Source organism: Conger conger, chromosome 4 (genome assembly GCF_963514075.1).
Source record: "Conger conger chromosome 4, fConCon1.1, whole genome shotgun sequence".
Taxonomy (NCBI): Eukaryota; Metazoa; Chordata; class Actinopteri; order Anguilliformes; family Congridae; genus Conger; species Conger conger.
In genome coordinates this window covers 13,313,904-13,337,028 of record NC_083763.1, presented here as the reverse complement: position 1 = coordinate 13,337,028, position 23,125 = coordinate 13,313,904, and the positions used below count along the sequence as shown (strand labels likewise).

General features: G+C 51.2%; 1 protein-coding gene across 1 annotated transcript in view; it reads right to left on the bottom strand.

Moving 5' to 3' along the window:
• Nucleotides 1-4,062: 4,062 nt before the first annotated feature.
• The window catches only part of notch2 (notch receptor 2), a 63,804-nt gene continuing 44,741 nt past the window's right edge, over nt 4,063-23,125 (bottom strand). Inside the window, exons 20-34 of the mRNA XM_061237925.1 lie at nt 22,607-22,760; nt 21,504-21,688; nt 20,240-20,372; nt 19,508-19,759; nt 18,520-18,632; nt 16,569-17,119; nt 15,555-15,893; nt 14,005-14,153; nt 12,806-13,010; nt 12,021-12,111; nt 11,212-11,368; nt 10,409-10,731; nt 9,912-10,059; nt 9,111-9,208; nt 4,063-8,573 (exon numbers count right to left, since the gene is read on the bottom strand). Coding sequence (XP_061093909.1) covers nt 7,146-8,573; nt 9,111-9,208; nt 9,912-10,059; nt 10,409-10,731; nt 11,212-11,368; nt 12,021-12,111; nt 12,806-13,010; nt 14,005-14,153; nt 15,555-15,893; nt 16,569-17,119; nt 18,520-18,632; nt 19,508-19,759; nt 20,240-20,372; nt 21,504-21,688; nt 22,607-22,760 — 4,326 coding nt within the window. The 3' untranslated portion in view covers nt 4,063-7,145. The remainder of the gene's footprint in view (nt 8,574-9,110; nt 9,209-9,911; nt 10,060-10,408; nt 10,732-11,211; nt 11,369-12,020; nt 12,112-12,805; nt 13,011-14,004; nt 14,154-15,554; nt 15,894-16,568; nt 17,120-18,519; nt 18,633-19,507; nt 19,760-20,239; nt 20,373-21,503; nt 21,689-22,606; nt 22,761-23,125) is intronic.

Below are 23,125 nucleotides of genomic sequence, written 5' to 3'. Positions count from 1 at the left end.
CGAATGTTATCTCTTGCTATACACCGAGGAAAACATCTTTTTGCGTGCCTTATCCAGCCCTGGATGTGTTCCACTGTTATGTCCATACACCCAGCAGCCATTGCATCTAGAAGTGACATCTGTTCATGTGGGTGGTGGTACTAAACCTTCACATATACCTTCATAAACTTCATATTGGTACCTAAGTTCCTTGACACCCTCAGAGTTCCTGTCAAAGGGGACAGTATACAACTGTTTCATCCTGATCTGATGTTTCTGTAGGACTCTTGAAATGGTTGTAGTGCTTACACTGTCAATGTTTGAAAATATGTTCTTGTCTGCGATTATGTTGTTGCGTATTTCTCTTAGCCTGATGCTGTTGTTGACAATGACCATCCCAATTATTGTATCCTCCTGTTGAGGCGTAAACATTATTCCCCTTCCCCCTGTAAGACTGTGTGAGGTAACCGCTGGGTCCTGTAGTGAGTCAAAGACAAATGTGCACTGACACATCTGCTTTTTCTGGAGACTTCTCAAATCACAGTACTGCTGTAATATACACATCAATTGAACTCCTTCAGTCAGAATGCTATAAATACTGTATAGTACCTGTTGGTTTGCCTGAAAATCCTCACTATTGAAGCCACTGTGGATCTAGGCAAGTTTGGTTGAACCCTCAACCTGCTTCCCTCAGGGACAGACCATGATTTACCACATAATCAATGACTGTGGCTCTGATTCCATCAGACACAACTGTTCTTGCTCTTCCACAACGTCTTCTTCCTCTACCTCTGGCTGCATCCATTTTCCCCACCAAGGCTAAAGAATGCAAATGCCAATCCAAAGGTGGCCCCTTTTGTATACGTGGTAATGGGGCACAAACAACAAACACCTGGGTAGGTTGTTCACTGAAATGACAGCCAGGTGTTTCAGCAGTACATATACAGCCATAATAGTGAAAAAATCTCTTCAGTGACAATTACATCTATATTTTCCCTATATACATGCACATTTCAATGCAAGTATGATCACTTTTGTATAGATGGTAACAAGGCTGCAAACAAAAAAAATTGAATAAACTGAATAAACTTTCTGCTCAAATCAGAATGATCTGTCTTTCATATTTCAAGCATATAGTTTCATTTATCTGCCAAAATGCAGCATATTTCCTTTCACAATGATCAGAATTTTATTGGGTTTTGAACTGAATGTTAACTGTTTTGAACAGAGTATCTAAATGTCTGCAAAATCTGCTGTATTTGTACAAACTTTTGCTGGTAGTGAACACTGACTGAGAGAGGTATTCATGAATTTTGGAAGAAGTGGTGATTGAATGCCTTTAGTATGAAAGCAATGCAAAAATATCCACAGTTTAGTTCACATAGTCTATTGATATGGTGAATGTATTAAGTGTTTTGAAAAAGTGGACATGGTATTGAGACAAGTGCGAAAACAATTGTAAAAAAACTGTAATATGGTTTGGGAATTTTGCCCCAAGACATTTCCCAGTAATTAGGTTGATTGAGAACAATAATTTGATTTAGACAGATTTTTCACTCATTGCCTTTCGCCCTTTCAATCGTTTCTATCCAGAGGCATATTTTAAACTCCATTAAGCAGGTTTCCACATTTACTCTAGAGTAGAACAACCTTGAACAACAAGCTTCACCAGTGAAGTTTACTTTTTCCCTACAGTGGGACAACTAATCACATCAGCATGTTATGCCAAACTGTAATATCACCTTAAAGGTACAGTAAGGCAATTTTGGACTCCTAGCGGTCAAGAGAGGAATTGCAGCAAGAAACACCCTCACACCACAACACTGTTTATCCCGCCCCCAGTCCCCCTCTGACGTTGAAACCGGCCCGTGCACGCTCCAGGTTCTCATGCACTGTTTTGGAATGCTGACTGTGACAAACGCCAGTACCTGAGGCAACACGAACATAGTACAGTGATTGCACATGAGACAAACGATCACTGAAACAAGAAGCAAATGAGCTTGCTGACAGGGTGGATCGGGATGTGGCTTACCTGTCCAGAAGAAATCCAGCCAGATCCTAATCTCTTCAAAATCTGCACCAACGTTCACCCCTTGTCTTGCCCCGAGTTTCATTTTGTCTCTATGCACACGACACACAGGTCTCACGTTCTTTGGTTTAACCACAGGTGATGTAGGATCTAAGCATCGTTCGCTTGTAGACTCCGCCATTGTTGATATCGCTGCTGCAAGGTTTACACTCCCGCACGTTTCAGAATAAGCCCTCGCGCCATTGGCTGTGGCACTTACAACTCATTTTCAACCAATGAGCTTGAATTATTGTACAGCTGTAAAATGTCGGTCCGTCAACTGTATATTTTGAAACCCGAATTTAAGGACTATAAACACAGGCAGAGGGTCAACATGTCAGGTAGCCTTTTTCATTGATAGGAAGGGATTTACAATGGTATTGTAACAATACAAGAATCTTACCTATTGTATCCTTTGATTGTTTGCTGCTGTTTTCGATACCCGAGACATTCTCCTGTAGAGTCTCTTCTTCCATTTCTGTCTTCTGCGTCCTCCAAATATTTTTAACAAACTCATCTGGATCTATACTCACTTTTTAACTATTTTTCGACTGAGTTAGATACCAGCTAGCTGGCTAACTTGGCACATCTCGCTGTACCGTTTTCATAAGTTGCTGTCACTTTGTGAACAAGATTCGGGGGTGATCACAACTTCACGATCGCATACAGCTCATATGAAGATTCCACTGTAACCAGTCACCCTGTTATGTGCAGTCAGAATTCTCATTGGCGCAGAATTATACAGGACGTAGCCAAACCTAATCGACTACCTCACTGTAATGTTAATGAACCAATTTCATTCAATTTTTTATTTTTTTTGCCATGCTACTTATATGTCAATGGTTTCATCAGGGAGAGGCTTCATACTTAAGCTTTTTAATTGGCCTTTTGATTGATGTGTCAAACATGCCAGACAAAAGTGTGGAATTACTTCTGAAAAAAACAGCTCAAGCTAGTTTTTGAAACAGCTGGTAGCTGGTTGACCAGTTAGACCAGCTCTATACACAACATGGTTTAACCAGCTCAAGCTATGTTTCGAAACAGCCTGTAGCTGGTATCTCAAGCTGGTCATAGCTGGATTGTACCCCAAGGTTGGTAACCCTGCTGTAGAGGCTGTAAGTCTGTAGCCAGTCATTGCATTTATTTCGACGACTTACAATGCAGTCAAACAACCAACCACCCAATCAGTCAGCTGCAATTATAGTACTTAACATTGCCTTTAGGCAGGGCACAGCTCAATTATCAGCTAATATAATTAGACATGAGAATGTCACATATGTAGGAACTAAACCAGCATACACCCAAGTTTGGAAAGCCATGGCAGTAATATCCTTTCAACTAATTCCGGTTATAATATTTTTATGGTTTAATGTTTTTTAGGCCTGGTTATGGATATAATCTGAATGTATTAATGATTGTGTGTTGGGTATTGGTTAGCATAGTGAAAGCATTAGCACTTAAGTGATGTTGAATGTATATACTGGCTGATCGAGGCATGTCATTAGCCAGGTGTGGCAGTAATGCCATGAATCATGTAGTTCACTGTCCCCTGCACTTTTACAGAGGGCGGTAACATAAATCAAAATGTTGTCTGCCAAATGAATCTCAAAGTCAAATGAAGATTCAAACGATGCAGCTCCATCTGGAAAATGAATACGAATAAAAGGCAGAAAGTACATGCATAATATCAGCATATCTGCCTGAATATATCTTTATTTAAACTTTTAAATTAAATTGAATTACTGCTTCTGCAGTAAAAAAAAGTTGTAATATGTGTAACTACATTACTAGATACCTTTATGAATATTCGATGAACTGAACTGCAACTGAACACACAGAGGCACATCGAGGCCTCTGTATAACTGCATCCATGTCATGATTGCAAATAATGTCATTCGTAAATGAAGATTTCAGTTAAAGTTGATCTGGTGTAAGAACATGCCGTAACAGTGACCGTATACAGATATAAGGCTAAACTGATAAAGATGTTAAAGATAGCACAGTCGAACAAAAGCTTATTTGTATGTTTTGTCATCATTTATTTGTTCTTAATTAAACAAGTTTGTTCTTTATTCACGAGTTCCTTCTATGGTGTAAAACAGGAATTAAAAACGACTTCATATAACATGAATATATTTGCTAAACAGACAAAAATAATACAATAAACATAAAATATAGTTTATATACATATCAAAAAGGGACTTGCATAACAAGACACATTTACGTAAGAATACCAGGCTCAAAGTACACTGTTCATTTGATCATGGTTGATTATTAATTCAACTCCAAAGAGCTACAGACGCACAGACTGACAGACAGGCAACAAGCGAGACTCTGACAGAACACAATCTAAGTGCCAGAGACAGGAAACATAATGTCTATATGTCCATGGAAAGAGTGGCATCTACAACCAAATAAGTGCCAATCACCAATATGACCCTATTTCTGAGATGAAATGGTGACAGACCATCTCAGTTTAGATTAAATGTTGGGCGTACGTTCCCAGAGTGTCCTCGAAAAAGAGAAACATGTTCTCAACGGACATCCCCCGGTTAAATTCAGGATTTAAAACATTAAATTCCTTTAAAAAACATGATTTAAAAAAAGAGCGAGAGACACCTTAAGCCAGTAACTACAAAATTGGTCCTAAATGTGTGATGTCACTGAAGGAGGACATGATCAGAAAACCTCAACCGCTTCTCCTGCCGCCTGTCTGAATCTGTGTGTCTGTCTCTCTCCAATCCAAAAACAGAGATAAATACAAAACATCACATAACCGCGCGTGTGTGTGTGTGTGTGTGTTGTGTGCACCGCCCTCTTTGAAACTCAAGACACGTCTAGAGGCCAGGACCGAATCTGAACACTGACCCCTCGACCCCATTAGCTACAGCACCAATGCCAATTCCGCTCAGAAAGACAGAAGCACGCATGGACTCTGCCAAGGCCTGCCGAGATTTTAATAGGCCTTCAGATCAGTGTTAAAATTTGGCCTTGGCAGGGCAGGAAATGACATCACTGTGCAATACAAAACGTTTCAATGATTGTCTGGAGGGGCAGAACAGGGTGCCCACAAGATAACAAATTATTCGGAAGATAGAAATATCTGTGGTCGTAAAGCATACAAAAACATTTTCAGACTTGTTTTTTTTAAATCACAAGGCAATTAAAATAACACAAAACATTGGTTTTAATTAAGTAAAAGTGATTAAATGTGATTAAAAAAAACATCTTGCTGTTTAAAAGCGGTTTAAAAAAAGAACTTCAGATCCAGTTACACTGATGACAGCAATAATTATAAGAACAATAGCAGTAACAGTACACATGGATACTCATATAAAACACAAGAGTAACAATAATAATGGTGGTAAATATATTCCTAGTCCAGCTCCCCTCTTGAACTGACAGGAGTTTCGCACGTGTCAGTCTTCATTCCGCCCGTCCAATCAATTCCTCGACTGTCTACAACCAGCCAATAAGAAAGAAGCTTCTCTGGGAGCCCAGTTCAGCTATGAGCCGTGTGGGCCTCATTGCCCCTGTGCACAGGGTGCATCCGAATACTCGACAAAATATCCTCCTTCCCTCCACTACCTCCTCGTCTATCCAGAAATATGGGGGAGAAGATGAGTGGAGGAAAGGAGGATACATATTTTTTGAGTATTGGGACACACCCACTATAGAGCAGGGCTGCCCAACCCTGTTCCTGGAGATCTACCATCCTGTTGGCTTTCACTCCAACCCTAACAGAGCTCACCTCATTTGACAGCTAATGATCTCACCGAGCTGCTAATTAGTAGAATCAGGTGTGCCAAATTAGGGTTGGAGTGAAATCCTTGCAGGAGATGGCAGATCTCCAGGAATAGGGATGGGCAGACCTGCTATAGCGTAACAGCCAAGACAAAGGAGAAAGAGGAGGAACAAAAACTTGGTGTAATCAAACAGGTCTATCTCCTTCCTACGCTGACGTGTGTGTGAATGCTCCTTCGACTGCAAGTACGGTTGTCAGTTACAAACCTTTTTCCTGTGTCAGCAGACCCATGTGACTTAGGCTGCCTTGGCTCCTCCCACTGCCTCCTATTGGTCGGACTGAAACAAGAACAAGGTTTCCCGGGGAGGGGGCGGCGGGGGGGTTGTAACAACTTAAAGAGAAACCCTATTTACACCACAGTTTGGCTTCGAACCACACAACATGAGATTTATTTGCGTGTTTTTAGTTTGTGTGCGTGCAATACCAAACCACACAACAGCCTGACTGACAGTCAAATGACTAGTCAGTCGACAAGTGCACACTAAGTTGTAACCACTCGTAACCACATTTTAGACAGGAACGTCCAAATAACACACAAAAAAAAAATGCATCTGGCATTACCAGTTTTGAAACATAAAGATAACAGCTTATCGTAACAATATCACAACTTGACCCACCTTGGGGAAAAAGAGATTAAGTTAACATACTAACAATTACAAAGTTAGTACGACTGAGAAAGTACCTCCCTAGAACTCTACACTGCAGGGACAGAGAAAGCACGGGACAAGTTATCAGCACATATCCTTCAAAAACACAAAGTCCCATGATGCCACAGCCCGGGAAGCGTTAAGAGTCCAGCTTCCTCCTCGTCATCATCCTCATCCTCAGTATTTCTACAATGTCTCATGACCAGGCATTTAAAGACGGCTGCGCATCGAACCACAGCCCCCCAAAAAAAGAGGAAAAAGCAATGTCCAGGATCTTCATTTCCAAGAAGAGATAACTCGCCTCCATAAGAATGTACAATCCGTCATCAACATCGGTGACGGACATGAAGACTTTGCGAGATCCTTCTAAAAAAGGGGGAAAAAACTGGCAGGTTACAGCACTTGTTTTTTGGCTTTGGATTCTTTCGCTAACGTTGGCGGCACGTTTTACGCGTGAAGGCGAACGGGGGGGGGGGGGGGGAACGGACAGGCAGCGTATTTACAGAGTAAGAGTGCTGAAGTGCAGAGGGAGGAGAGAACGAGGGGCGGAGGGGTGTTTAGTGTAACTGTGTGGGGGGGGGGAAATGAACCTCGAAATGAAACAGGAAGTGCAGGAGGGAGGGGGGTGGAGGGTCCGTTTCCGTGGCTACGCGTACACCTGCATGCTGTTGCGCTGGCTCTGCGCGGGCTGGGCGGGGGGCTGGCCCTGCTCCAGCAGGTGGGTGTGGCGGGGCGGGGCCAGGGACCGGCCGGCGCCCAGCGGGGTGGGGCTGGTGGTGACGTCGGACCAGTCCGAGTTGGAGTGGGGGGAGGAGGAGGACCAGGGGTCGGGCGACTCGGGGGAGGGGGTGAGGTAGGGGTGTTCGGGCTGGGCGGGGTGGCCGGGGGTGGCCCCCTCGGAGCCAGCGGGGGCGTAGCTGTGCTGGGAGGGCGGGGTCGGGTACTTATCCACCGGGCTCTGCATGGGCTGGTAGGGGGGCAGGGGGCGGGGCTGGGCGTCCACCAGGGCGTGGCCGTGGGAGAGGCCGTGGGCGTGGGCGTGGGGGTGGGCGTGGGCGTGGGGGTGCGGGAGGGAGCGGGACATGCCGTGCTGGAGCCCCGCTTCCGGGAGCTGGTACATCATGCCCTGCCCGCAGTGCAGGTGGGAGGAGCCCTGCTGGGCGTGGGCGTGGCCCTGGCTCTGCCCCGCCCCCAGCTGGGGCTGCTTCAGCAGGGCCTGGCCGCCCGGGGCCATCATCTGGAAGGTGACGATGGAGGGCAGCTGCTCGCGGCTCATGGTGACGTTCATGGGCGTCAGCAGCCCGGCGTTGGGGTGGTGCTGCGACAGGCCGGGGTGGGCCGGGCCCAGCTGGTGGGGCAGGTACATGTGCGCCCCGTAGCCCCCGTGTTTGGGCATGCCCACCCCCACCCAGGCCTGCTGCTGCTGCTGCTGCTGCTGCTGCTGCCCGAGCATGTGGCTGACGGGGGGCAGCAGGGGCCGGCCGGTCGGGCTGCCCAGCAGCGGGGGGGACGTGGCGGTGCCGGCCGTGCCGCCCGCGTCCCCGGCGTAGGAGTGCGGGGACTCCAGCGAGTCGACGGGCGACAGCGTGACCGAGCTCTCCGACAGCCCCGGCTTCCCGTTAGCGGCCGCGGCGCCGGCGTTAGCGCCCGCGGCGCCGCCGTTAGCCGCCTGCCCCGCGCCCTCCCCGCCCGCTGGCTTCTTCCGCCGCTTGGCCTTCAGCTCCTTGGCGGTGCCGCCCGCCGCCCCGCCCGCCTTGCCCCCGCCCCGCCGGCTCTTCTTGCCCTGGGGGCCCGGCCGCATGGCCACGAAGCCCCCGGAGCCGGGGCAGAGCAGGGAGCCGTGGCCCCCCGCGGGGCCGCCCCCGCTCAGGTGGCCGGCCCCGGAGTGCGGGCTGTGCACCAGGTTGTACTGGTCCAGCAGGCGCACGATGTCGTGGTGCATGCGCTCCTGAGCCGTGTCGCGCGGAAGCCGGTCCAGGTGGTCCGTGATGTCCCGGTTGGAGTAGTGGTCCAGGAGGACCTGGGCCGCCTCGAAGCTGCCCTCCCGGGCCGCCAGGAACAGGGGGGTCTCCTCCTGGAGGAGGAGGAGAGGAGGAGAGGAGGAGGGGAGGAGGGGGAGAAACGAGCGTGTGAGCGGAGAGATAACTCTAATTCAATCGAAAGCATCCTCGTCGTACCCCGGGCATGTTTTTCCCCGGTTCATTTGAATTTCGATTTATTCCACCACATCGAAACCGCCTGAGAGGAAATTGAATCGAGCCCAACCCTGCGGAGAGCAACCTCAATTACATTTTGTTTGTTTGTTTCCTGCTTTCTGCAGAGACGCCGATGCAGAGGGAAATGGAATGAGAAAGCGGAGACACTGAGACATTGGAAATGGCCACGGACCCCAGAAAAAACAATCAAGGGAGCTACAAAATGTCCCAGTGCTGAACCTCGAAAAACCTCAACAAGCAACGAAACTGAGTGAGCGGGGTAACGGGGCGGAGAGGAACGATTTAACGAGGATGTGGAGAAGGACACGGAAGGTGGAGGAGAAAGAGGAGGAGGAGGGGGAGTAGGAGGAAGAGGAGGAAGAGGAGAATAGAGGAGATGAAGGACAGGAGCGCACCTTGTTGTCCTGCATGTCTCTGTTGGCCCCGTTCTTCAGCAGCACCAGAGTGGCCTCCACGTTGTTGACGGCTGCTGCCCAGTGCAGAGCTGACTTGCCTGGGAAACGGAGTGAGAAACAGGGGGGTCAGTACCGGTGCCTCAGCCTGCCAATCTGCCAATAGCTGAGATATCAGCTTCAATACCACAACGGTGTCGCTGGTGTTGGAGAAAAAAACCTTACAGCGTTACAGCTAGCTGAGGCTAAGAAAGCAAGGTTACTGTGAGAGTCAATGTTTGAGTCAGTGTGTGAGTCAGTGTTTGAGAGTGTGTGTGTGTGTGAGTGAGAGTCAGTGTGTGAGTCAGTGTGTGAGTGTGAGAGTCAGTGTGAGCGTCAGTGTGTGAATCAGAGTGAGTGTGTGAGAGTCAGTGTGAGTCAGTGTGAGCGTCAGTGTGTGAGTCAGTGTGTGAGTCAGTGTTTGAGAGTGAGTGAGTGTGTGTATGAGAGTGAGAGTCAGTGTGAGTCAGTGTGTGAGTGAGTGTGAGAGTCAGTGTGAGTCAGTGTGAGCGTCAGTGTGTGAGTCAGAGTGAGAGTCAGTGTGTGAGTCAGTGTTTGAGAGTGAGAGTCAGTGTGAGAGTCAGAGTGAGAGTCAGTGTTTGAGAGTGAGTGTGTGTATGAGAGTGAGAGTCAGTGTGAGAGTCAGTGTGCGAGTCAGTGTGTGAGTCAGAGTGAGAGTCAGTGTTTGAGAGTGAGTGAGTGTGAGAGTCAGTGTGTGAGTCAGTGTGAGAGTCCCTGCCGCAGACAGGGCCGCTGGGCGCTCACCGTGGTCGTCCACGGCGTTGACGTCGGCGTGGCAGTGCACCAGCTCCTCCACCATGCCCTCCACAGCCAGGCGAGCCGCCAGGATGAGCGGAGTGGTGCCGTCATTCATCCGCGCGTCCAGCTCCGTGGCGCGGTTCCGGATCAGGATCTGATAGGAAGAGAGACTCAGTCACTCAGCCATCCTGCTTTGCGATACAGGCCCCAGGATTACCATTAGCTCGTTAGCATTTGCTGGTCAGCATTAGCTGGTGAGAATAAGCTGGTTAGCATTAGTTGGCGAGCATTAGCTCGTTAGCATTAACTGGTAACCATTAGCTTGTTTGTATTAACTGGTGAGCATTAGCTCGTTAGCATTAGCTGGTGAGCATTAGCTCGTTAGCATTAGCTGGTGAACATTAGTTTGTTAGCATTAGATGGTGAGTGTAAGCTTGTTAGCATTATCGGGTGAGCATCAGCTCATTAGCATTAGCTCGTTAGCTTTAGCTGCTAACGCTCACCTGGAAGACTCCCTGTGCGTCGGCCGCCACGGCGGCGTGCAGCGGGGTGCGGCCCATGTTGTCGTGCGCGTTGGCGTCCGCGCCGGCGTCCAGCAGCCTCTTGGCCGCGTCCGCGCGCGCGTAGCGGGCCGCCAGGTGCAGCGCCGTCTCGCCCGTGCGGTCCGTCTGCGCCAGCAGCGTGGCGCCCTGCTCGATCAGGTCCGTGATGATGTTCGCCCCCGGCTCGTCGCCCCCGCTCTCCTCCTCCTCCTCCCCCAGGAGGCTGCTGCACTCCGCCCCCCCGCCGTGGCGCAGGGAGGCCAGCATCAGGGGCGTGAAGCCGTCTGAGAGAGAGAGAGAGTCAGAGAGAGAGAGAGAGAGAGAGAGAGAGAGAGAGAGAGAGAGAGAGTCAGAGAGAGAGAGAGAGAGAGAGAGAGTCAGAGAGAGAGAGAGAGAGAGACAGAGAGACAGAGTCAGACAGAGAGAGAGAGAGAGAGAGTCAGAGAGAGAGAGAGAGTCAGAGAGAGAGAGAGGGAGAGAGAGAGAGTCAGAGAGAGAGAGAGAGTCAGAGAGAGAGAGAGAGAGTCAGAGAGAGAGAGAGAGAGAGAGAGAGAGAGAGAGAGAGTCAGAGAGAGAGAGAGAGAGAGTCAGAGAGAGAGAGAGAGAGAGAGAGAGAGAGAGAGAGAGAGAGAGACGATGCGTCAGCGCCACCAACCGCCACCAACTGCCATGGCTCAAAGTGCGTGTGTGTGTGTGCGAGAGAGAGACAGAGAAAGAGTGTGTCCAGAAGCTCTCCGGCGCGTGGGTAAGGTGTCCCGGCGTACCTGGGCCTTTCACATTGACGTCCAGGCAGTCGTTGTCCACCTGGGCCTGGGGAGGGGTCAGGGTGATGTCGGCCGCCTTGTGGTGCTGCAGCGTCCACTCACGACGGTCCACTCCGCCCCCCTCCACGCCCACCGGCAACAGGGGCTTGTCCTCCGTCTGGGGTGTAGGAAAGGGGAGGGGGGGGGGGGGGGGGCGTCAGAAACAATTTGCAACTCTTACACTCCAATCTTATTGGAAACAGGCCGGGGAGGGTGCAGGTTTATGTCGCAGCCCACAGCTAAGACACCGGATTCCACTGGTACTTATCGAAGTCTTGATTGACGACCAGGATTACGTAATCGGTTGAATCAGGTGTCATAGTGCTGGGCTAACGCGAAAACCTGCTCCCACGCTGGCTCTTTTCGGATAAGACTGCACACCCCTGTCTTGCACCACGTACAACAGAAATCGAATATACTGCAGTTCACCCAGACATACCTCATTTATCCAGACAACGTAGATAACATTTCTACTCTTCACAATACATTGGCAAATATACTTTTAGACTGCAATATATTGTACACCAGAGTTTTGTAAACTAGTAATAGGTCGCAGAAGTGAGTGAGTTTGGTCCTGGAATGAGTGTGTAGTCCACTAAGCTCAGCGAGTCTGTGAGGGGTATTTCAGGGGTCAGGTCGGTCTCGATATTAAAGTTTAAGAACCAGTACTGTACAGTGTTTTGATAGAAGTGCATTGGTAAAAAAGTCCACCTATCTACGGTATATTGCAGTAAAATGTTTGAGTGTTGTCATGGGAACAGGCCCCTCACCCTGGGCTTCTTGGGCTGAGGCTCCTCCTCCAGCCAGCGCTGGTTCTGATTGGCGTCGATCATCGTGCTGTCCTGCGGTTTGACCATGTTCCTGAGGGGCGGGGAGACGGAGCGGGTCAGCGTGCAGAACCGAACCAAACCTGGATATAAAACGCTCCGTTTCCTACCGGTGCCGCGTCAGCGTGTAGCACGCTGTTTGTGTGTGTGTTTTTGTTCTGTAGCCAAGGGGCTACGGTGTTTAACTGGGGCCTGGAAGGTTGGTGGTTCAAGCCCCAGTGTGGTCACAATAAGATCAGTGCAGCTGTTGGGCCCTTGAGCAAGGCCCTTAACACCACGTTGCTTCACGGGGGATTGGTTGGCCCCTGCTTAGTGTACTGCAGTTAATTCGCTGACGCTTTTATCCAATGCGACTTACGGTTGATTAGACTAAGCGGGGGCTAGTCCCTCCTGGAGCAATGTGGGGTTAAGGGCTGCACTGATAATAAGCTGCACTGATCTTATTCGGACTACACAAGGGCTAGAACCCCCAACCTCCCAGGTCCCAGTCTTAGCCTTTGTGATACAGGGCCCTGTTTTGGGCAGGGGAGGGTGTCAGGGTTGTAGTTTGTAATTTGTGATACAGGGCCCTGTTTTGGGCAGGGGAGGGTGTCAGGGTTGTAGTTTGTAATTTGTGATACAGGGCCCTGTTTTGGGCAGGGGAAGGTTGTGAGGGTTGTAGTTGGCACTTTGTGATACAGGGCCCTGTTTTGGGACAGGGTGTCTGGGAGATGTAGTCCGTCCCGTACTTCATGCCGAAGTCGTCCTGGCCCACGGGCTCCCTGCGTTTGCCGTCCTTCTTGGCGAGGAAGCCGTCGGGCAGCCACAGGATGCCGTGCTTGCGCTTGCGTTTGGCGGCCAGCACCCCCAGCACCACGATGAGCAGGATGATGGCCCCGGCCACCGCCACCAGGTACAGCAGGTGGGACGGCGTCGGATGCTCCGGGGGCTCGCCTGCGAGAGAGGGGGGGACACGTGTCAGGAAGTGACACGTACGGGACCCGCCCCCGTCACGCTCTCAAAGGAAACCGTCTCCGCAACCATCTCCTCACAGACAACCAGGTCGATGCTCAAGACAACCAGGTGAAGTATCTCAGGAGTAGTAGTGAGTAGTAGTGCTGTAGTAGTGAGTAGTAGTGCTGTAGTAGTGAGTAGTAGTGCTGTAGTAGTGAGTAGTAGTGCTGTAGTAGTGAGTAGCAGTGCTGATACAGCTGTGCTGATACAGACTCAGTTTTACCCTGTGTGTGTCCTAACTTTAGCCTGTGTGAGATAAACAACAAGGCAGATCCTACACCAGTGCACCTGCTCTAATATGAACTCTGGCCTGGGTTTACTCCCTGGAGACACTGCAGCCTTCTCTATTATGAGTTAAGAATGTCTAAAGGAATTACTCTTGGGGTGCAAGAGTAAAGCAACTTATACGTACTTTTGGAGTTAACTTTAACTCTGAGGTGTTTTGGGGTACTTTAACACTGAGGTGCTTTAACTCTGAGGTGTTTTGGGGTACTTTAACACTGAGGTGCTTTAAATCTGAGGTATTTTGGGGTACTTTAACACTGAGGTGCTTTAAATCTGAGGTGTTTTGGGGTACTTTAACACTGAGGTGCTTTAACTCTGAGGGGATCTTGGGGTGCTCTAACTGTGAGGGGGTTTGGGGTACTCTAACTCTGAGGGGATTTTGGGGTACTCTAACTCTGAGGGGGTTTGGGGTGCTTTAACACTGAGGTGCTTTAACTCTGAGGGGATTTTGGGGTACTTTAACTCTGAGGGGATTTTTGGGTGCTTTAACTCTGAGGGGGTTTTGGGGTGCTTTAACTCTGAGGGGGTTTTGGGGTACTCTAACTCTGAGGGGGTTTGGGGTGCTTTAACTCTGAGGGGATTTTGGGGTGCTTTAACTCTGAGGTGTATTGGGGTACAGGCCCTGCGCTGAAAGTTTTGGGGTACTCACTGCCCACGGACACCAGCGGATAGGGCAGGGGTCCGGCTCGTTTCAGGTACTCAGCGGCGATGTAGGAGGCGGCCAGGTCAGTGTTTGAGAAGCAGTCGTCCGAGTTCTGGGCACACTTCCGGTTATCGATCTCCAGGAAGGCTTTGGACCTGCAGGGAGAGAGACGGGGACGGGGTCAGGGAGAGGCACGGACACCGCTTCTGGAGAAAGAGACAGGGAGTGTGTGAGAGAGCGTGGCGTGTGTGTGTGTGTGTGTGAGAGAGTGTGGTGTGCGTGAGAGAGTGTGGAGTGTGTGTGTGTGAGTGTGTGTGTGTGTGTGAGAGCGTGGTGTGTGTGTGTGTGAGTGTGTGTGTGTGTGTGTGTGTGAGAGAGCGTGACATATGTGTGTGTGTGTGTGTGTGTGTGAGAGAGAGAGCGTGGCATATGTGTGTGTGTGTGTATGTGTGTGTGTGAGAGAGCATGACGTGTGTGTGTGAGTGTGTGTGTGTGTGTGAGAGCGTGACATATGTGTGTGTGTGTGTGTGTGTGTGAGAGAGAAAGCGTGGCGTGAGTGTGTGTGGGTGTGAGAGAGAGCGTGGCGTGTGTGTGTGTGTGAGAGCGTGACATATGTGTGTGTGTGTGTGTGTGTGTGAGAGAGCGTGGCGTGTGTGTGTGTGAGTGTGTGTGTGTGTGTGTGAGAGCGTGACATATGTGTGTGTGTGTGTGTGTGTGTGTGAGAGAGCGTGGCGTGTGTGTGTGAGTGTGTGTGTGTGTGTGAGAGAGCATGGCGTGTGTGTGTGTGAGTGTGTGTGTGTGTGAGAGCATGACATATGTGTGTGTGTGTGTGTGTGAGAGAGAGTGTGGCGTGTGTGTGTGTGTGAGTGTGTGAGAGAGAGTGTGGCGTGTGTGTGTGAGTGTGTGTGTGAGAGCGTGGCATGTGTGTGTGTGTGTGTGTGAGTGTGTATGTGTGTGAGAGAGAGTGGCGTGTGTGTGTGTGAGTGTGTGTGTGTGTGTGAGAGCGTGGCGTGTGTGTGTGTGTGTGTGAGTGTGTGTGTGTGTGTGAGAGAGCGTGGCGTGTGTGTGTGTGTGTGTGTGTGTGTGTGTGTGAGAGCGTGGCGTGTGTGTGTGTGTGTGTGTGTGTGTGTGTGTGAAAGAGAGCGTGGCGTGTGTGTGTGTGTGTGTGTGTGAGTGTGTGTGTGTGTGTGTGAGAGAGCGTGGCGTGTGTGTGTGTGTGTATGTGAGTGCGTGTGTGTGTGTGTGAGAGAGCGTGGCGTGTGTGTGTGTGTGTGTGAGTGTGTGTGTGTGTGAGAGAGCGTGGCGTGTGTGTGTGTGAGTGTGTGTGGGTGTGAGAGAGAGCGTGGCGTGTGTGTGTGTGTGTGAGTGTGTGTGTGTGTGTGTGAGAGAGCGTGACATGTGTGTGAGCTGGCAGCAGGACAGAACGCTCATCGATGAAGCCGAATAGGCGCCCCCAGAGACACCTCGGGCGTGAAAGTCAACAAACTCAAACCAAAGAGAAAAAAAATCAGTAATCTCATTCCCGATAAGAGGCGGCGTGGCCCTCCCGCTCTTACCCGATCACCTCCCTCCTCAGCTCCCTGCGGGCCCTGTGCTTGAGGGAGCCGGGCCCCTCGCCCTCGGGGCCGTAGTAGGGGTACACCATGGGCTGCTGCTGGGCGTCCATTTTTACGCGCAGGTTGGTGTGCAGCAGGGTGCCGAGAGAGCGCAGGAAGCCCCGCAGGTCCCCCAGCAGCTCCTCCGGCTGCAGCAGCACCACCAGCACCAGCGTCCCGTCAGCCACCTGGGGCAGCACGTCCCCCGAGCAGTCCAGCCCGTCCCAGCCGCACTCCTCCGTGTTGCAGCCCTGGTTGCAGTGGCCGTTGGCGTAGTGGTCCGCGCAGTACTTATCGTACCTGGGGAGCAGAGATCGACGGTCCCGGGGGTCAGATACGAGCTCGAAACACACTTTCGAAACACTTTGATTTATACTTCTGCGGGGTACGCTGAAAAGGGCTCTACGTAAGGGCTGTGCGGAATGTGTGGCGTGTGTGCGGAAGGTTTCGAACAACGTCCGTGAAAGTGTTGCGCATCTCCTCAACGATTTAAAAGTGTGTCGTTAGCAACCGCTATCCGCAGTCACCGCACAGATAATGACTGGATGACTAGTGATATGACGCGGTGTAGCGGCCATTTGTATACTATTCGTTTACTTCCTGTTTAACAAAACTATATAAATGCAGTGCAATCGCCTAGATAACTTTTATGAACTTTCAGTCGAGCAACACGGGACTGTAAACCAGGGCGGCCTGTCGCGTAGTGGTTAAGGTACATGACTGGGACACGCAAGGTCGTTGGTTCTAATCCCGGTGTAGCCGCAATAAGATCCGCACAGCCGTCGGGCCCTTGAGCGAGGCCCTTAACCCTGCATTGCTCCAGGGGAGGATTTTCTCCCGCTTAGTCTAATCAACTGTACGTCGCTCTGGATAAGAGCGTCTGCTAAATGCCATTAATGTCATGTCATGTCATGTCATGTAACGTAACGTAACATAACGTAATGTAAAGCTGTTCGTGGGGGCGGGCTGACGCACTTGCAGGAGCTCCCGGCGTTCTGGCACTCGAAGCTGTCGAAGAGGCAGCCGGCGGTGTCGCACTGGGGGTCGCAGCGGCCGTTGTGGAAGAGCTCCCAGCAGCGCACGCCGGGCACGGCGCAGTTCTCCCAGGGCTGCTGCCTCTGCAGCGAGCAGTCCCCCCCGTCCCAGGCGCACTCGTGCCTGTTGCACTGCGGGTCGCACACTCCGTCCCCCGCCCGCAACGCGCACTCGTCGTAGGGGCAGGCGGGCTCCGGCAGGCCCCGGGTGCCCCAGTCGGCCGCCGCCTCGCAGCGGGGGCCCGAGAAGCGGTCGGGGCAGACGCAGGCGTACACACGGGGGCCCGGGAGGTCGCGCAGGCAGGTGCCCCCGTTCTGGCAGGGCCGGGCCAGGCAGCCCTGGGCCGCCTCGCAGCGGGGGCCCCCGTAGCCCTGCCGACAGAGGCACTGCAGGCGGCCGTCCGGAGACTCCAGGCAGCGGCCGCCGTTCTGGCAGCGCAGGTTGGCGCAGGTGTAGCCCTCCACCTCCCCGCAGCTGAAGCCGGAGAAGCCCTGAGCGGAACACGGACGGGGGGGGGAGGGGTTACGCACTGTGACATCACGCCCACAACTTCACACTCGGGGAGCGTCTGCAAAGTGCACGAGCGATGACAAAACGTAGAAGGGCTGAATCTAGAAAAGCGTAAACCGGGAGCTTGGAATTGACGTTAGATCGGTACTGCTTTATTTCACAGGCCGCTAATTACGTAGGACTTACTGGGTAAATACACAGGTGCTTATTAGTGACTATTTTGATTTCAGAGGTAAGTACGATGAAACCAGCTGCAAAACGTACTTCGATAGTAATTACATATGATACGTACTGACTATGCTTCATAGTAATTACCACTGAAATCAAAGTAATTACCTAATAATTACACATGTAGCCGCGCACTTACTCAGTAGGTACTAGGTAATTAACAGACTGTAAAATAAAGCGTTACCGTTAGATCTAACACCATGGTCAAAAATGAACCCTTACTACTGAGTATGCAAGTATGTATGCAACTTGTATACTCATTAGTAGGCCTGGGATCATAAGCTCTGGAAACGCAGACACTTCTCCGCACCGTACCTGTGCTACACGGACACACCCTCACTGACAGCATGAGGATGGGAAGAGAAGGAGAGACAGCATGTGGTTAGGAGGACAGGGGCATTTCACAACGCAAGAGCCCACAGACAAAACCCCCATACCCTTTCACACACGGAGAGAACGCACGGGAACACCCAGCTCATGCGAAGCAGAAACCACCGCACAGGTATTGCTCACCTGTCAATCAAGTAACCTTTCCTATTTATTTATTGGGCCATACATAAAATGTGTCCCATATATCCCAGCATGCAAAGGGACACGTATAAAAATGCTAAACAGGCCTGGATGTCTGTAATTATGTCTGGTACGACTGTAAGAGGGGACCTGTGCAACTGCAAAAGAGGTAACTGTTGGTGGCAAATTTTCCATTAGCCTAAGAAACCCTGGCAACTCAACTGAACTTGCTGGGGCCTTTATATGGGGCTTTTCTGTTTTATTGGCTCGGTACTTGCACAGAAGGCTATACCCATGGGTGCACACAGAAAAGAAGGAGGAGGGCAGCATTATTAAGATAGGCTGTGAAACGGCCAATTGAAAGAGCAGGTTGGGTGCATACAGGCAGGCAGGCAGCCAATGAGTGGTGATCGCCACGGGAGGGTGCAGGGTGTCAATCACCTCCCTTTCAGTGCAGCCAATTCAGGAAGTCATCTGAAATTCAATTCATCAACTGGATTTTATTAACTATTAACTATTAACTATTTTATTTCCTTGACCGGCTGACCTGAACTCGACCGGACTCCGGTGAGATTAGGGAGTGCAGGGAGGGTGACTGGGAGGGGGGGGGAGGGGGGGGTAGAGGGAGAAGGCAGGGTCTTACTGGCTGGCACTGGCAGGTGTATCCGTGCAGGGAGCTCATGTTCATGGAGCACGTGCCCCCGTTGTGGCAGGGTTTGGACAGGCAGAGGTCCACCATCGACTCGCAGTGCCGACCTGAGGGGGGGGGGGGGTGAGAGCGGGGAGGAGGGATTGGAGGAAGGGAGAGAATACTCAGCGTGGGAATGCAGAGAATTTAAAGTCATGGAGGTTTTGTACAGGCATGTATTTATAAGCCTCTCTAATGCGCTGCCCCTTGTTTGGCTAAAACTGGTATGTACTCACATCACGTGTGTGAGTGCGTGTGTGTGTGTGTGTGTGTGTGTGTGTGAGTGCATGTGTGTGTGAGTGCATGTGTGTGTGCGTGTGTGTGTGCGTGTGTGTGTGTGTGTGTGTGAGTGTGTGAGTGCATGTGTGTGTGCGTGTGTGTGTGTGTGCGCGTACCTCTGTATCCCGGTCTGCAGTGGAACTGGTAGAGTGCGTGTGTGTGTGTGTATGTGTGTGTATGTGTGTGTGTATGTGTGTGTGTGTGTGTGTATGTCTGTGTGTGTGTGTGTATGTGTGTGTATGTATGTATGTATGTATGTGTGTGTGTGTGTATGTGTGTGTACCTGTGTATCCCAGTCTGCAGTGGCACTGGTAGAGTGTGTGTGTGTGTGTGTACCTGTGTATCCCAGTCTGCAGTGGCACTGGTAGAGTGTGGGTGTGTGTGTGTGTGTGTGTATGTGTGTGTATGTGTGAGTGTGTGTGTGTGTGTGTGTACCTGTGTATCCCAGTCTGCAGTGGCACTGGTAGAGTGTGTGTGTGTGTGTGTGTGTGTGTGTGTGTGTGTGTACCTGTGTATCCCAGTCTGCAGTGGCTCTGGTAGAGTGTGTGTGTGTGTGTGTGTACCTGTGTATCCCAGTCTGCAGTGGCACTGGTAGAGTGTGGGTGTGTGTGTGTGTGTGTATGTGTGTGTATGTGTGAGTGTGTGTGTATGTGTGTGTGTGTACCTGTGTATCCCAGTCTGCAGTGGCACTGGTAGTCGCTGGCGAGCTGCACACAGTCCAGGCTCCCGGGGGCGTGGCAGGGTCCTGACAGACACTCGTTGACGTCTCCCTCACAGTGCTCCCCTGCGAAGCCGGGGGGGCAGGAGCAGGTGTAGCGCCCCACCCCGTCCACACACTGGCCCCCGTTCAGGCAGCGCGGCCCCCAGGAGCCCGGGTCCGGCTGGCAGTCATCCACGTCCTCCTCACAGCGCAGTCCTGCGGGACAGACGGGCTGTTACTGAGGGACTGAGACCAGCTGATTGGCTGACTGCCTGACTGTGACCAGCTGATTGCCCGCCTGGCAGGCTGATTGTCACCAGCTGATTAGCTGACATCCTGACTGCGACCAGCTGATTGGCTGACTGCCTGACTGTGACCAGCTGATTGCCCGCCTGGCAGGCTGATTGTCACCAGCTGATTAGCTGACATCCTGACTGTGACCAGCTGATTGCCCGCCTGACAGGCTGATTGTCACCAGCTGATTAGCTGACATCCTGCCTGTGACCAGGAGATTGGCTGACTGGCTGACTGCGACCAGCTGACTGGCTGAATGCATGACCGTTACCGATGTACAAACCGTTTGGCTGATTGTGACCAGCTAGTTGGCTGACTGCGACCAGGTGATTGGCTGAATGTGACTAGCTGATTGGCTGACTGCCTGACTGTCAACGACAGCTGATTGGCTGACTGGCTCACCGTGCGTTCCGGGGGGGCAGGAGCAGGAGAAGCGGTTGACCAGGTTGATGCAGGTGCCCCCGTGCAGGCAGGGGCGGGACTGGCACTCGTCCACGTCGAACTGGCAGTGAACCCCCTGGTACCCGGCCTTACACTGGGACAGGGAGGAGAACAGCACAGGGGGTCAGGGCCTGGAGCACGTTCAGCTTTACTGAGGAGTAGGTCAGTTTACACTGGGACAGGGAGAACAGCACAGGAGGTCAGGGCCTGGAGCACGTTTAGCTTTACTGAGGAGTAGGTCAGTTTACACTGGGAGGGGGAGAACAGCACAGGAGGTCAGGGCCTGGAGCACGTTTAGCTTTACTGAGGAGTAGGTCAGTTTACACTGGGACAAGGAGAACAGCACAGGAGGTCAGGGCCTGGAGCACGTTTAGCTTTACTGAGGAGTAGGTCAGTTTACACTGGGAGGGGGGAGAACAGCACAGGAGGTCAGGGCCTGGAGCACGTTTAGCTTTACTGAGGAGTAGGTCAGTTTACACTGGGAGGGGGGAGAACAGCACAGGAGGTCAGGGCCTGGAGCACGTTTAGCTTTACTGAGGAGTAGGTCAGCTATACGGACCATATTCTAACATGGCTGAACGTGGCTGAACATGGCTAAAGGAATGGAAACTGCACAGAAGTAGTTCTCCAAAGTCCAGGGGTCCAAAAGTAAAAGTCCTGACATGTTTTTCTTCCACCCACGAACAAGGTTTAATTTTAACGTCGCTAACCAGAATGTATATTCACGAAAGAGGAATTCTGTTCTGAGCATTGGTGAAAATACGTTTCAGAACCTGCACCAATCTTCACTTGTGCCTAACGGCCAAAGTTTTGTAAATACTGAAGTCCAAGGCTCAGTGAGTAAAAGTCCTTTCATGCGTTTCTTTCACCCATGAGCTCAGCCGGCTAATTTCACTAATCAGTTCTACCTCCTGGCTGAAGAATTGTGCTAATTAGCAAATCCGGTTGGAACAAAATGCTGAGAGGACCTTTACTTTCTGAACCTGCATTTTCCACCTCTGAAATCGTAACTGAATTACATTCCCTGAATGACAACGATCTCCAGTCCAGGAGGACTGCAGTAGCTGCTGGTTCCTTCCAATCAGAAGCCAATTTAGGCCTTGGAGATGTGCTCTCTAGCCAATCGGTGACTTATAGATTGAGCTCCAGAGTGTTGAATCGGGTCAGAAAACCAGCTGCGGAGAATAGAGCTTGAGATCTTGGCTGAGGTGACAGGTAAGTGTACCTGGCACTCGAATCCGCCCTGGTAGTCCACGCAGGTGGCCCCGTTGCGGCAGGGGTTGGACAGGCACTCGTCCACCTCCGTCTCGCAGTAGCTGCCGGTGTAGCCGGCCTGGCACTGGCAGTGGTGCGTCTTCCCCTTGTCGAAACAGCGGCCCGCATTCTGACACACCGTTTCCACGGTGACGTCTGACAGAACAGGGCAACAATGTGAGGACACAGCAACGATGTGACATGACTCACAGTCACACACACAGACACAGATGCAGACACACACACACACAGACAAACATACAGGCACACACACACATGCACACACACACATACAGGCACACACACACACATGCACACACACATACAGGCACACAGACACAGACACTCAAAGCACACAGATACTCACACACTCACACACACACAGACACTCACACACACACAGACACAGATGCAGACACACACACACACAGACAAACATACAGGCACACACACACTCAAACACACAGATACTCACACACTCACACACACACAGACACAGACACAGATGCAGACACACACACACAGACAAACATACAGGCACACACACACATGCACACACACACATACAGGCACACAGACACAGACACTCAAAACACACAGATACTCACACCCTCACACATACAGACACACACACAGACACAGATGCAGACACACACATACACACAGACAAACATACAGGCACACACACACATGCACACACACACATACAGGCACACAGACACAGACACTCAAAACACACAGATACTCACACACACACAGACACACACACAGATGCAGACACACACACACACACAGACAAACATACAGGCACACACACACATGCACACACACACATACAGGCACACAGACACAGACACTCAAAACACACAGATACTCACACACTCACACAAACACAGACACACACACAGATGCAGACACACACACACACACACAGACAAACATACAGGCACACACACACATGCACACACACGCATACAGGCACACAGACACAGACACTCAAACACACAGATACTCACACACTCACACACACACAGACACACACACACACACAAACAGATGCGCACACACACTCACGTTTGCTGGCAGCGATGGCCTGGCAGGACACATCTGGGACGTCACAGTACAGCCCGTCCCAGCCCACGGGACAGCGGCACTTCCAGGACGTCCCGTTCTGAGAGCACTTCCCTCCGTTCAGGCACAGGTGACGCACACACAGGTCAGTCAGGACCTTCAGAGAGAGAGACAGAGTGGGACACAGTTAACACAGGTCAGTCAGAACCTTCAGAGAAAGAGACAGAGTGAGACACAGTTAACACAGGTCAGTCAGGACCTTCAGAGAGAGAGACAGAGTGAGACACAGTTACACAGGTCAGTCAGGACCTTCAGAGAGAGAGACAGAGTGAGACACAGTTAACACAGGTCAGTCAGGACCTTCAGAGAGAGAGACAGAGTGAGACACAGTTAACACAGGTCAGTCAGGACCTTCAGAGAGAGAGACAGAGTGAGACACAGTTAACACAGGTCAGTCAGGACCTTCAGAGAGAGAGACAGAGTGAGACACAGTTAACACAGGTCAGTCAGGACCTTCAGAGA